The following is a 15,822-nucleotide window of genomic DNA, read 5'->3' on the forward strand; positions in this document are numbered from 1 at the left end:
CAATTTATGTTTTCGAATATATAGTTATTCCATATGATAAGGGTCCTTATAAGGGTCCCAGTAAAAGTTTTTCAAATTTTCCACAACTCTATAAAATTTGAAAATTAAATTTTATATTTTAGTTGCCATCTTAATTATATGACTTTTCATTTATCTACAACCCAATACCTTTTTAGGGAGGGGGTTGATAGGGTGTATTATATCGAAAAAAATGACTTTACGGGAATAACTTACTACTAGCTTTGTAGAATTGTCGAATTTTGAAGACTATTTTTTATCTGAAAGAAGAAGACTTCATACCGCCTACATAGATCTCTGATTTTGTATTTTATTTCAAATAATAATTGTATTAAAAAAATTGTAAAAAAATCCTTTTCATCTTGTATTTTTTTAGACATATTACAAAGTTTGAGAATAAAATATTGAAAAACAGAGATCGGTGTGGATTGTAGAATATTTCGACCAGTCTTGTTAATTACATACTTGATAAAATACTTTTTTGGTATTTCAAAATAGTTTTTACTTAGTATTTTATTCCACAATACAAAATACTTTTTTCTTTTTACCATCGTATTTCTACGAATAGCATTTTTGTTTCGTATATACAGAACCGGGCTAAGGGCCTGCTGACAAGGTGGCGCCTGCCATGATCGCAAACTGCAAAGTCAACAAATTGTTGAGGATAAGGTGGGGCGGCCGGGGGAGGGGGCGCAAAATAGTCATCTTGCCAGGAGCGCAACTATTGCTCGGCCCGCCTCAGCGTATATATATAGCTATACGGTACGTCCTATATTACAATTATTTTAAAAATTGGTATTAATGTATTATAATTATTCTAAGAATTTTTAAGATGCAACGTTGTTTTTATTTTTTTGATATCATTTATATGAAAAAAGTTTTTCAAGTTTGAATAACACAAACAATAACAGTTTTTGATACAGTAAGAACTTTTTTCATATAAGTGATATCCAAAAAATAAAAACAACGTTGCACAGCCAAAATTCTTCTTTTTATGTGGTGAAAATCTCGTTTCTTAGTTATGACTGTAGCCTTCTCGGTTCTTTCCGCACAAAACAGTTTTTGCTGTGTTGTTCATTTGTAAGGCGGAGACACCACATGCGGGTATAGCGTCCTCTTAACACTAGACTTCGTCTATTACGCCCTATCTCAAGTCCAAGCAACAACAAACTACTAATACCTATACAAATCAATGCTAAACGCCTAAACACCATTTGAGTCTATGGCATCCACATATGGGGATGTGCCACTTACCATACAGGCCTTCCAGTCAATAACTCTTCACCAAATAATATCTGCACCATGGGCCATGGTACGTGGTACGTGGTACGTGGTACGTGGTACGTCGCAAACATTTCACTACACAAAGACCTAAAAATGTCTCTATTACAGCCAAAAACTATTATAAAATATTCTACACTAAATCATTCAACCACATAAATCCACTAGTATCTAATCTATCCAGTGAACAGTGGCGCCGAAGTCCATGGTGACATCAAGCCGTGGCCCGACCTCTTTTTTAAAAAATGTGGCCGGCCGGCCATATTTTATTTATTTCATAACTTTAATATGAACATGAGTATATTTAAACCATGATTATGAATAAATGTATATTAGGGTACCTCTTTATTAAATAATTAAGATATTGAGGCTGGAAAGTTTTAAAATTGCCCGACCACATTTTAAAAACTTCGGCGCCATTGCCAGTGAATCTATCCCAGATACCCACCCCCCATGTCGATAAAAAAGACATTGATCTCGGGATCTCTTAAATCCCGACCGGTATTAATTCAAAACTATAAACTTCTCAATATTGTCATGTTTTTAATCTTATTTTACCGAATTTACTTATTGTATATAAAATATTACAGGTTGTAATATACTATTTTGTTAAATAAAAAAAAATATATATATTTATTAATAATTATAAGTATTTTATTTAAATATACATTTGTAATAAACGCGTACAAATAGTTTAATATTGGTTCTACAGAAAAGTACGCATAAATTATTTTGAATACTTAATTTTAAAATGTATTTGTATTTAATATTTATATTCCAATACTCTTGAAAGACAGTATTCGAATACCGGAATACGTATTTCAAATACAATTAACACCAAGTATTAAATACGCATTCTGAATACATTTAAAAATTATTCATAACAACTAACAATACTGGCATTTCCATTCCTACATGATATTTAAAAAAAAAACACTGCTAATTGATTTAATTTGTTTATTTTTAATCAATTAGGTAGCAGTGTTTTTTTCGAACATGTTTTACGCACCTACTGAAATTGATTTATTGTAATCTAAAATTTAAATTATATTGTTATTTATAAATTATAATTACATTAGAATAATAACTCGATGTCTTGATCTTAGATAATCATATTTACCTAATTCTTTAAATTTTTATAGTTTATTTGGTCCAAGGAGAAAATTAATAATGACTATTGACAAATTAAATGAATTAAGAACACCACAAGAACACTCGAGGGGTTGAAAATTGTATAGACTTTTTATTTTATATTAACCTTTATTGTATTGATGTACTTTTATACTTTTTACTTATATATATTTATGATTTTTATTTGAATTTTATTAATTAACATAACTTTACTATAACAACACTACTTATATTTACCTTTTCATTTTTAAATATTATAATTTATAACTTAAACATTTATTTTTACATAGTACCTATTACCTAATACATTTGGAATTTTGAGTTAAGTGAGAAATATATTAATTTTATACGATACTGTATTATTTTTTTTATTTATGTCTTCAAATGTTAAAATCAATAGGCTGGTATATTTACATACCTACCTACTGTTAAATTATGTATAAACATCATTATTGATACGTACTTAAAATTCTACATTTTAAGCTACAAGTTCATTTAAAAAAATTTGGTTTTTTAGTCATGATATGTAATATTTGAGTCTAAAAAATTAACGCTACCAGGTTGTATATGAGTTTTCACTCCTCATAGGTAGTGAATCAAGGCCTTGGCCTCTCTTAGACATATTATTTCTCAAATTTTCATAGGAAAATTTCAAAAACATTGACCTAATAATTAGAAAAAGCGGCAGTAGGAAAAGACTTTTGGATTTTGTAACCTATTTAATATATAATCATTAATAGATTTATTACATAAGATTTTACTAGTATTGGGAGAAAAATTGAAATTTAAAATAAAATGTAGGTATATCAAAAGTAAAAAATTTCTTTGTTTTCAAAAGCACAGTGAAAAACTAAAGCAAAATTAAGGAAAAACGGGAAATTTAACGCAAAATCGATTTTGGTTTTTGGTGTAACTCTAAAACAAATGACCGTAGGTAAATTTTTTTTTTATAAACATTTAAAGTTCAAATATGACAAAATACGTAAATTTCACGAAAACGTACAAATTATTTAGAGTTAGAAATTCATGAAAATTTTTCTTTTTATATCTAAGATTTGAAAATGTTATACAAAATTCCTCATAAGTTTGTCTACCTTTATCAAAAAAAAAATGTCTATAAGCAAATCAAATTAAATTTTTATAAGCGTTTGAAGTTCATATTTTTACAAGATTGGATATTCACTCAATTTCTCATGTAGCGATTTTGTTATTTTGTTGTAATTCAGAAACGAATAACTGTAGATACATGAAAATTTCACTGAATGTTCATTTAATCAATTCCTATACTTGATAAAATTTTCAAATATTTTGACTCTTTTTGAGCTGTTTATAGACAGTTTTGAATATTTTTTTCTTTAATTGTCAATTAAATTTTATTTGTTGGGTAAAAATACACGAAAATTTAATACAAGGCTCCTGATAAACTGTTACAATAGCAGTTTAAAAATATAAAAATACATAGGAACAATTTTCGTTTAATAAGCGTTTAAGGTTTGAATTTTGACAAAATGTATCAAATTTAAAATTTAAAACAAGGTTTCACCTCAATAGGTAATATGTAAATTACTTTATTCACAATAATATTATCAAATATATTTAGTAATATCATAGGCTATCATAGGCTGACTGACCGTCTTCGTTCATAATCGTTTTTCTTATGCAATGATATTATATCATCGAATTCAAATTTAACACCATCCATTACAGAGACCCACTTGTAACCTACTATACAGCAGGGCGACACCCACTTGCCCTACCTTTTTTTTTTTTAATTTACCGAAACTTACTAAATTTGTGCCAGATATCATATATTTGACATTTGTACAAAATTCACATATATTTTACCACTTAATTCTTACTATACATGTAACTTTTGTTTATAAACATATATATGGGTGAATGTTGGATCAATACTTATTACTTCAATATTCAAGTCATAGTATGACATTAACGAATACTATTTAAACATGGATACATTAATAAAGGATGTATATGATGTTTTAACTAATAAAACTGAAAATGAATTACCTTCACAAGATAAACTTGTAAAATATCAGAACACATATAGATTAGAATCAAAAAACCCATTCAATGAAAATAAAGCTTTGGCCGTTATAAAAAATGAAACTATGAAACATTTGAACAATGAAACTAGATATGATCCAGATGAAGCAACAAGAATCTCTGCAACTATGTCACTAAGTATTAGAGATGAAATTTGTGAATTGGATTTTGAAAGGTAAAATGATTTAGTTTTTAAAAAATATTTATGCCAATTACCTACTTATATAGAAATATAGTTATCATAGTATTTGCTTTATAAATTATCTTAATTATTGTGGAACTATCAATATGTCCTAAATGAATTGTAAGTACTAGACAATATAAAGAATTAATTGAATACATTCTGCTCAAATAAATTCTTGACCTAGCTAGCTTGTTCTTGTAATTTAACTTATTTGTGCATAAAAATGTTCCAATCAATTTTTTTTATTGTTTGCATACATTTTCATGTTTATTTTAAATTGCAATACTAATTTAAATAAGTACCTAACAATGACTGAATTATTATTTTTTACCAAGTAGAAGTGTGTTCAACATATTTTTCTATAACATAATATATTTATCCATACTTCATTGACCAACATAGATTAGCTAATTTGGACTTCTTCTTTTCTCTTCCTTAAATATACAAATGTTAATAAAAATATATATTTTTTCTCTTCTTTTTAATTATTTAGAAAACAAAACTACCTACTATGAAATATTTTTTTTTGTTACAATAGCTGTTTGTAATTTATTGATAAATAAATAAATAATGTTAAAGTAATAAGCTAAGACAATCATTAGTTTTTCAACTATGATTTCTTTCTCTTTTAAGAGTTTTCCAATATAATTTCAAGTTAATCAATCCCTCAATTGAAAATCTAATATTGTTGATACTTTGGAGAGGTAATTTTTTCAAGTGTAATATTGTTATATTATTGTTACTATGGTACCTAAATACAAAGTGTTTACTCAATAAAACTAACTAATTTATTATTGAGTAAACTGTAAATAACGGAGGTCTCTGAACTTTTCTTCTTTATTGGAACAACCCTGTTTTAGCCATTATATTTGGGGGAGGGGGGGGGAAGGACTAAAAATGTTGGTTATTCAATTGGCGATTGAACTTATAGCAAAAAATCATACCATGCTACTAGATATATTTCCTAAACAAGGAAAATCTAAGAATCGTAAATATGTTTTTGTTAATAAGTAACCATGACAATGAAAACCTAATGAAAAATCGGTCAGAAACAAAAAACCTGTATCCCACCCAAAAACATATACATGTTAAAAAACTTGAATTAGTTTAAAAACCCCAGCAAACAGTTTTTATACCTAATAAAGGTAGGTATAATAAAAAAGATGATTATTTTAATTTTTGTTTCAGGTACAAAATTGTCTGTATAGTTGAAATTGGAGAGAAAAAATGTCAAGGAATAATGTCTATCGCTAGATTTTTACGCGACTTTAATAAAGATAAATATGTTTATAGCAGTTTTGAAAATCATAATTTGTTTGCAACTATTATGGTGGGAGCATTTTATTATGAATAAATTAAGTATAATTTTACAACACATAAAACCAAAATTATTCACATTTTAATTGTTTTAAGAAAAAAGATTTAAAATATACTTAAACACTGATTATTAATTAATATTAAATTACCTGGCATTGAAACTAGCATCAATGAAGGCTGTATTTCGTCAGTTAATAGAAGAATACTTGTAGTACCCATTTCTTGCATCACAGTAAAATCACTAATAGGCACCTTATTCCATTCTTTAACTGGTAAAAATGTAAATGCACATACCAATAGCATAGTTTTTGAATCAGTTAGGCAGATAATGAAACTGTAATAATATATTTAAATAGTAATCAAATTGACAAGCTTAAAAAAAATAAACAGAACTATACAAAATTATATTGTTAATAAATACTGCAAAGAAACAAATTTATACTACTAATTTTTGTACAGACTAAACAGAATGACATTATAATTTTAAAATGTTTGAATTCATTCAAAGCCATGCTTTATACATTTTCAAAATTTTACTTATTATGTCAATGGAGATTGGAGAAGGAATTATAAATTATATAACAAATATAATAAATTAACTAAATAGTTTTACTTACCTTTTATCTTGAGTGAAAACGAGTTTTTTAATTTTACAGTTGTCTGGGAATAAAAATTCCTTAGACCTCATGTTTTCTCCCTCATATAGACAAATGCTATCACCAGCTATTAAAATATTATCATACATTCCACACAACGTTTTTACCTATTTGAGTTAAATAAGTTAAGTTATTAAATGCGCATAAAACATTTATTGCGTCAACTTACATTTTCATGGATATCAAATGTATTCAAAGTTACAAGATGTTCTATGTTTTTAAAATCATTATCAAGAACAGATTTTTCTATTAATTCCATGACATTGACACAAATAAATCTTAAAATAATTAATTAATTTAATATACTTATATGGGAAATTTAAAATGAAAAACTTAAAATTGTTTCTTTGATCTATATATTACATACTTATTGATAAATCCAGATGACGTGGTAACTGTAATATAGAAATGGTTTTCTTTATGAGAAAAGAAGAGACCTACAAGTGATTCCATTTCCAAGGGCAAGCAACGGGGGTTTTTTGATACTTTCCTGAAATTAAAATGACATACTAAAATATATTATAAACATTAATTATAATTTTAATTATATTTGAAAGATTGTGAATTATATATTTTTATTTTGTTAAAAATATAATATTTTTAATGTAATACCTACTTAGTGTTTACCATCAATACCTAAATGTAGATACATGAAAAAATGTTGTATTATTTATTTTTTTATTATTTGTATCTGATTTCACTTGTAGACAAGTACAATTCATTAATAAAAAATAAGTTTTTTGTTTTGTATTGCATATTGTTATAGTTAAGCGTTAATAATTTTTTTTTAGTAGATATTAGTTATTCATTTTTAGTGTCTGGATTTGTCTAACCATATTATGTTCATATTATCACATTAATTAAAACAGATATTGTTTGATTTTTAAAAAGATAGGATGTGTATTTGCATTCATAGCACTACAGTTGCTTACGTTGGACGCATATTATTCCTATTATCAATAATTATGAAGCTGTAATTATTTTTGGTTTAAAAAATAAAAAATTATCAGTTTGAATAAACCTCTTTCAATTTGAATTCAAAGAGCTTGAAGGCAAAAATTAATTTGGCTTGTGAAAATTGAATTTTTCTTGACCATATAATATTATATAATATTCAATTATACTTAGAACATTTTTTTTAGTTTTAACTTCTAATCTAATGGCTATAAGTAAATAATGTTTAAATAAAAAAATATTATTTTGATTTGGTTATGAATATGTATTAATTATTAGTTAATTTATTATTAATTTTTATACTTGAATATAAGTATAAACATTTACTTGATAAATAAAATCCTTGGGTTTGTAAATGAACAACAGTATATAGTCCAATCATATAATAATACTATTAAGTAACATCCATCTTCTGATATTTTAGCATCCACTATTTGATTAGGAAATCCAAATGTCTGATTGATTTCTGTAATACTGGTATTAAATGAGGTAAAAGATTGGCCTCCTGAAATGTACATCAAATCTGTTGTACACATAGCACTGATTCTTAGGTCTTCTTTGGATACACATTTTACATCACATGTTCTTTTGATTGTGGCCAAAGTGGTTGTTTCAAATATTCTGCTGTCGCCAATAGCTACAGCACGAGTACCAAAATTTATAGTCTCGTCAGCTGAACTATAACCGATTGTTATACCGTTCCACATTATGAAATTTTATTATCCTAATAGATCTAATAGAACATTAAAAATTAAAAATTTTTAAATAAATATATCTTTTAAACGAATGTATTGCGTACTTACGTGTAATACAAAAGTTATACAAACATTTTTCTGAATTATTTTTACAACATGCCTTATGTTCTAATCTGTATTTGATATTGTATTATTCTGTATAATTTGTAGTTTGTACCTTAGGTATCCTAATCCTAAGGCTACTTTTAGTATACTTGTCTATAATGTCAAATGATAAATAATTAAAGATAAATCTAATAATAATTTATTATATTATCTTAAATTGCGATACATAATAATATTGTAATTTGAACCATAAATTAAGATGTATAATATCTTATTATATAATATGCTAAACACCAACCTACTTGTTTATTATACTTGTATGCTGTATGCAATTAATACATGTTAATTGTTATTGAATATAGTGTATGTATAGGGTATACTTGATATAATATTTTAATTCAATAACAATCATCTACCATATTATACATTATTTATCTCTAAAGAATGGAATTTTGGCGCTAAAATTTATCATTAAATCAACAAAGAATATCATAAAAGAAAAGCATAGATAAATATGCCTATGGAAAAATTAATTTTTTTTATGTTATCAATTTCTTCATATTATGGCGGCAAATTGTTAAACACTGATAAACGATAACAGAATACAGAAATTCGAATTTTAAATTGACTATATTTAATATTATAATCGCTATTCACTATGAATGTTTTGTATATGTATTTTTGTAAATTGTAAGTGCTTTATGCTTGTGGTGGTATACTCGTATTTATTCTTATTTTCCGAAGTAAATCAATATTATCCAATATATTAAATTTAACACATATATTTAATATCACTGAACGAAATAAGTACATTTAGTTCAGTAGTCTTCAGTGCTTAATAAAATTAGTCTGTGCAAGATGAAATGATGCAATGTATAACTGCAGTTTTGTGAAGAAAGTGAAAATTAAAAACATATTGATTTTTTAAAGTCAGTGTTTTTTATCAACTTGTTTGTTTTCTTTTAAATGTAAGTATATTCTTATGTTGACTATGCGTTGATGGATTGAAAACAATAAACTTAATTGTAATACTGTTTGACGTATACTTTAATTATTTTAAATGAATTTTTTTCATAATTCACATTAGATTTTCAAAACCATGTCTAGAAATCAAATAACCGTACATCCAGTTGTTGGGAATGATGTAAAAGGTGCAAAGAACATTTTGACTCAGGTACCACATTATTATTTGCCAGGCCTAAATACATATTTGCTGAGTAACATCAAAAACAGCAATGAAGCTATTCAGTATTATTCTACACCTGATTGTTTCAACCTACCAGTACCATGTATTCCATTTGCAGACATTGAATCGAGTATATTAATTACTAAATAAAAACAGCTACTTGTTGGAGTATAATTATAATTTATAACTATATTTGTTTCTATAATTGCAGAAATTAATGCAGTTTTAGATATGGTCAATTTAAAAGTACAGTGGAAACGTGGAAATAAAAAACTATTAAGATCATGTCAAAAAAAATGTATTATCACTGCTTTATATGTTATTGAAATTAATAGTTCTTACAAAAATTCTTCATTTCATTATTTTCAGTAAGTTTTAAGACTTTGAATGACATAAAAACAGCAGTAAATACAAATAAATCAACAATGTATTCAACAATTCCAAATGTCTTGTCTCATTTTACGTCAAATTTGATGGAAAACCCTGATAAATATTTTGATTCTGTAAGTAATATGTACTATTGTAATATTGTAGTAATTTTAGTGTTAAATACTATTATTTTTCATAAGCCTATTTTTAAAAAAAAATGTCCTTCCATTAAATTTTTCTTCTAAAATTTTTTATAATTTTTTATTTACTATTTATTTAATTTTAGGAATGTAATTGGTATTTTAGCAATACTATTGAAAAATTTCAAATTAATGGAAAATGGTTGTTAGCTTGTGCCAGAGGAGCAAACCTTGATATTTTAGGTAATTATGCGTGTGTATGTGTGTGTAGCTATAACCATAACAATAATACAATATGGTAAGGGTAATATTTGCTTTTTTATTTACAGATATTATTTTTTCTATGCATGGTTGTTTTTACTTAGATATGTTAATATTTTGTAAACATTAAGGTACATAATGTAAAACTTTTATAGTTTTTACCTTAAACATTAATTTTACTGTTTTAGATATAATATCAATTGATAATAATACATTTGAGATAATTCAAAGTAAAAAAGATACGTCATGTTTTAAGGATCCAATTTTTGATATAAAATCTTCAAATTTAAATGGTAATATTGCAAAGCTTATACAGTTATATAATCACAATAAATTTCTACCATCATTGATCCCAACTTTTTTAACTAATATAACTTTAGATTATTTTAACACATTGACTGCCATGTGACCGTCTTGGTCATCTGTAATTCTCAAATTGTATACTTTTGTGACCTCCGGCGCGCCCATATAGTTGATCATTACTAGCATGCCACATGACCGCCGGGGACTGTAAATAAATATGGTTTTAAATTATTGACTTTTATATTGTGCTACAATAATAACGTACTAAAAATAATACTTTGGCGTAGCGGGAATAATAACATATTATTTTTAAATACAATAGTATTATGTCCTACAAATCCTACAAATTTGGAATAACGTGGAAAAATATATTTCTTGTGTCGATAATACATAATGAAAATACATAATTGTGTGCGACAGTCAACGTGTTAAGTAAAATTATTATTTATAAATGGTTGTGTATTAAATTTTACTTTTTTAGAATTAATGATTCGACATAAAACCAAATTATCTATGTTTCGGATTAATTCTGATTTAGAACATTTATTAAATAACAATTCTGTTTATGATAACTGTGATATACCATTTGCTGATGCTGATGTAATAGCTAACAATTTTTGTACTGCTGATGTGAAACATATAATTAAATTATGGAAAGATGGGTAAATATGTTTTAATATTTACTATTGTAGTTAAATCATAAAATAAATAATAAAATATAGGTATACAAATATTTTAATTATTGTTTAAAGAAATTGTGTTCAAAATAAATATTTTGATGTGGTGTATGATCAAACTGATTCATTTATACATTTAAGTTATTTACAAAATGAATCCAATTTAATTGGCATTATCAATAGACAAAAACTCTACTTAATAGATGCTCGGGTAATGTATAATTTATAACTCTAAATTTAACAGTTTAAACTACTAACTTATAGAAACATAATATCAGGGCTCAAAAGTTGTTTTTTAAAAACTGGTGTGAACCTAAATTTCTTTATTTTTCAAAATTATAATACAAACCAAAACCAAAAGCTCTCAAACGCTGGTTTAAAACTTTAGAATTAAAAAAACTGTTGCTAAACTGACCTGTACATATTAATATTGGTGACTTCCAATTTTTTAATTATTAACAATATTCACAATTCTAGTATTATGTGAATATTATGTTTGATTTTATTAATAAAAATCCTGATGATATCACAAAATATAATTTATTGCCATTTTATAATTTAAAGAACCAAAATTGAAATCTTAAAACTAAAATAAAACTATTCACAAAACCTAAACTAAAACCAGAAAATTTGAAACTTTTCGAGCCCTGTAAAATATAATATGTACTTGTTATTGTTGTTAATACTATTTACTTTTCAGATTGATATTTCTAAGCCTTGCTCTATTTATGACCCAACTACTATTATAGAACTATGTGAAGAATTAACAACATTAAAAAGTAGTAATTTAAATAGTCATAGTATTTATGTAACTTCCAACCATTCGGTTTTAACATTTGACAACCGAATGGGATTTGTGAATAAATCATATCACATGCTTTCAAATTCTCCATCCCTAATTAACATACACCGTTATGAAAACAAGTGAATATTTAAGCTTAAGTAGATATATATTATATTAATTATTTAAATTTAATTACATTTTTTAGTTTTGATTCAAATGAAATGTTGTTTTTGGGAAACCAAACTGGTGAAAGCCTTGTTTATTTACCCTACACTTCATATCCAGATGGCTTTCTATTGTGTCAAAGCATTGCCTCATCAATTCCAAATCCATTACAATCATTACATAACGTACGACTTAAAGGGTGTTGCTTAAATCCAACATTATTGGATAGATTTTCACGGTGTTTAACTGGTACTACCATTTTTGGTGAACATATTAAAGATTTAAAACTTTTTAGTATTAATTCTGCTGGAGATTTATTTGTTCAAAAATTAAATGATAATACACCAATAGACATAGCTGAATTTAATAAAAATGTTACAATTAAATCTCAAACTGTTCCAAAGCTAAATTATTCATATAAGTTTGATATGAGTAACCTTTGGCAATTAAATCTGCCAGATAAACATGAGGAAATTAATATTAAAAAAGATAATGTTTGGAGTATGTCAAAAGAAAAAATGTCATCGTATGTAGACCACCTTGCTCCAATAATATTATCCCCATGGGATATAGATGAATTATCTGAATGGGAGAATGAAGATGAGAATGATGATGCCAATGATGATTCTGATTGTGACTTTGCAACTAAAGTTAAATATTGGTTCAATAAAAATGACACAATGTTGAGGTCAACAGAAACTTTAGAACCAAGCACCGATCATCCGACAATTAATATTTTATCTCAAGCTTCTACTGTAAAAACTGTACCTTCATCAGAAAATGACAATGATTCCAGTTCAGGTTAATTTATATTGATAATATGTTTGATTTTTCGATAATTAATATTGGTTTTAATTTTGTTACAGGTTTTACAGTTTCTTTAAAATCTGATGACAGTCAATCATCTAAAGTGTAGATATGTTTTTATTACATTTTTATGTTATGTAACAATTAAATTATACATTTGTACACAAAAAATAATAGCTAATAAAATTGGAGAAATAATTAAAATATGTGTAGTAAATTTGTATCAACTATCAATAGGCAGTCAATGAAAATTTGAAACTGAAAATATTCTAGAACATAGTAATCAAAAGTATTTTAACATTTATTTTGAAATATGTAATTTTTGTAGGTTTAAAAAATTATGTTTTAGATTCTGAGTGTAACGATGAATGTATTGATTTTACAATGATGTATATTTTTTTTTATTTTCATTTATTTTTTTGTGTTTTTATACGATAAGTAGTCGAAATAATGTTTCGATTTTCAACTTCAGTATCTTGATCGACGGGAAAGTGAATATTGTTGGTGCATTGGGAAGGTCAAATTTGAAAATTCCCAATAGTTTTCAAAAGTGCTGGGAAAAACGGGAATTTTTACGCAAAATCGATTTTGGTTTTTGGTGTCTCTCTTAAACAAATGAACGTATATACTTGAAATTTTCACTGGTTGTTTATATTTGCATTTTCTATACATGATAAAATTTTCAAAATATTTTGATTTGTTTTGAACTGTTTAGGTAGGAACATTTTCAGTTTCCAATTTTATTCGTATTTTTTTCAATGAATATCAATAAAACTATTTGTTGGCTAAAAAAGCTTGAAAACTTAATACAAGGCTCCTACTATATTGTTACAATGACATTTGAAAAATATTAAAAATCCTTAGTCACAGTTTTTTTTTATAAGCATTGAAAGTTAAAATCTTGACAAAATACGGAAAAATCACGAAAATTAGCAAATTATTTTGAGTTGATAATTCATTAAAATTTTATCAAAAAAAAAAAAATGTCCACAAATTGTCAGTTTTCAATTTTTTTAGTTTTTTTTTTCTATAAATATCAATAAAATGTTATTTGTTGGGTAGAAATGCGTGAACATTTAATGCAAGGCCCTGATATATTGTTACAATAGCACATGAAAAATATTATAAATACATGGGCACAATTTTTTTTTTAAGAATTTAAAGTTTGAATTTTGACGAAATATCAAAATTTAAATTTAATAATTATTTTGCAGTTAAAAATTTATAAAATATTCAACTTTTATAGCTAAGGATCGAAAATTTAAAACAAGGTTTTAAATATCAGTTACCTATTAAAACATCAAATAGTTGGGGAATCAGAAATAGCCAGATGCTTCTTCTAGAGTTCGATCCCATTGTCCCAATGAGCGTCATCTTCTAACTCCAGAGCAGGCTGACTGATAAGATGGATGAACCACTCCTGACACTATTTTAAGATCATTAAAGTAAGTCGGTCCTCATACTTCACGAAGTAAGTGCGCATATATTAGCATTCGGCATTGTTAATACATGGGATATCCATAATCGTAATCTACAATGTGCGTATCCTTGGAAAGTGGACGTGATGGATATCTCTTGTTGCATGAACCATATGTAATAATCTTACCAATATACTGACATAAATCGTTTTATTGTGTTGTAGTCTGTACTCTAGATAAAGACAAATAGAAATTGATTACTCTATGGACATGTGTATGGATTAAATACTTATTTGGGGGGAAGGGGCAAAGCCCTTCACGGTAAAGTTTAATATAAAGTGTGTAGTAAGAAAAAATTCCATTTTAGCCCCTGGGCTCTGGTTTTAACCTATCGTGGAGTTAAAATTGTATTGATAATAATTATGAATTAAATTTGTATAGGTATCGTAGAATCTATTTAAAATTTGACTTAAATATAATATTAGAGTGTCAGTATTTTCACAATTTGAATATTGGTCGTAAGCTTTTATTTTTAATTCCATTTTTTTATTTTAAATTTTTTAAATTATGGGATTTTGTTGAATTTAATTAATTTTAGTCAGAGCTTCTGTTTGCGTTTCGAGCAATACCATAATGACTGTATGGCCATGATTGAATAAAATTGTTAACTGTACGTGCGGTGGAAGCTTTCGGTTGCATTGGTCGTTCTATAAAATCAAAAAAAACAACTGAAATTATTATAAAAGGTTTTTAAATATTAATTATTTTTAAAAAATATTGTAAAACCTAGGGTTTGGCGATAGAATTTCAGCCAAAATACTTGGTGGGAATTTACAGCGAGTTTAAATATATAGTTATGTAGAATGTATTCAGCAAATATAAAACCGTAGTCATGTGGACAAATTGATATTAATTCGTGAAATGCATCAACGTTGATGAAATAAACGCTACTTAAACCAAAAACCGTTTTCATCCATTTCTCTTTAAAGTTCATAACTGTTGTCCATATCATAATATTGTTATATTATTTATATTCATATTAGTAATAAAAAAATATATTTTTAACGCACTATAGGTACACGTGACACGGTAGCCGCTATCTCGAACACTCAATACATAAACAGAATTTATTATTTATTTTCTACAAACATTTTGGAACAGTTATACCTACTTATCTTAATAACTTTAAGGATTATTCTAAATTTGTCCCCAGTGCTAAATATCTAAAACTTCACGTTTATAATGGTCAGTATTACTATACTAAACTAATATCTATTGCTCCAGAACTAATTTATTAATTGTAAATT

At 26.1% G+C, this 15,822-nt stretch overlaps 3 protein-coding genes across 5 annotated transcripts; 2 read left to right on the forward strand and 1 right to left on the reverse strand.

The window, feature by feature from the left end:
• Window positions 1-4,232: 4,232 nt before the first annotated feature.
• On the forward strand, window positions 4,233-6,083 carry LOC107884479 (tctex1 domain-containing protein 2-like). Its single transcript, XM_016806655.2, has 2 exons — window positions 4,233-4,669; window positions 5,867-6,083. The coding sequence occupies exons 1-2, from the start codon at window positions 4,398-4,400 to the stop codon at window positions 6,030-6,032; spliced, it is 438 nt and encodes a 145-aa protein (XP_016662144.1). The 5' UTR covers window positions 4,233-4,397; the 3' UTR covers window positions 6,033-6,083.
• A 2-nt stretch (window positions 6,084-6,085) lies between these two features.
• LOC103310185 lies at window positions 6,086-8,830 on the reverse strand. Of its 2 annotated transcripts, none has more exons than XM_016806648.2 (7): window positions 8,704-8,830; window positions 8,409-8,558; window positions 7,933-8,338; window positions 7,019-7,141; window positions 6,821-6,929; window positions 6,613-6,758; window positions 6,086-6,329 (listed from the first exon to the last, which is right to left on the reverse strand). In XM_016806648.2, the coding sequence occupies exons 3-7, from the start codon at window positions 8,310-8,312 to the stop codon at window positions 6,101-6,103; spliced, it is 987 nt and encodes a 328-aa protein (XP_016662137.1). In that variant the 5' UTR covers window positions 8,313-8,338; window positions 8,409-8,558; window positions 8,704-8,830; the 3' UTR covers window positions 6,086-6,100. The 2 variants fall into 2 exon arrangements, with proteins under 2 accessions (XP_016662137.1, XP_016662136.1); XM_016806647.2 differs by having other exon boundaries at window positions 8,708-8,829.
• Window positions 8,831-8,978: 148 nt separating this feature from the next.
• Window positions 8,979-13,384, forward strand: LOC100575409. 2 transcript variants are annotated; one of them, XM_016806659.2, is made up of 11 exons: window positions 8,979-9,373; window positions 9,493-9,721; window positions 9,803-9,889; window positions 9,961-10,094; window positions 10,247-10,343; window positions 10,550-10,654; window positions 11,146-11,326; window positions 11,417-11,552; window positions 12,042-12,265; window positions 12,331-13,091; window positions 13,157-13,384. In XM_016806659.2, exons 2-11 carry the CDS (start codon window positions 9,505-9,507, stop codon window positions 13,204-13,206), a joined length of 1,992 nt encoding a protein of 663 aa, XP_016662148.1. In that variant the 5' UTR covers window positions 8,979-9,373; window positions 9,493-9,504; the 3' UTR covers window positions 13,207-13,384. The 2 variants fall into 2 exon arrangements, with proteins under 2 accessions (XP_016662148.1, XP_029342852.1); XM_029486992.1 differs by having other exon boundaries at window positions 8,981-9,373; window positions 9,513-9,721; window positions 13,157-13,383.
• The last annotated feature ends 2,438 nt before the right edge of the window (window positions 13,385-15,822 follow it).

The sequence above is a fragment of the Acyrthosiphon pisum genome, chromosome A1 (assembly GCF_005508785.2).
Source record: "Acyrthosiphon pisum isolate AL4f chromosome A1, pea_aphid_22Mar2018_4r6ur, whole genome shotgun sequence".
NCBI classification, from domain to species: domain Eukaryota; kingdom Metazoa; phylum Arthropoda; class Insecta; order Hemiptera; family Aphididae; genus Acyrthosiphon; species Acyrthosiphon pisum.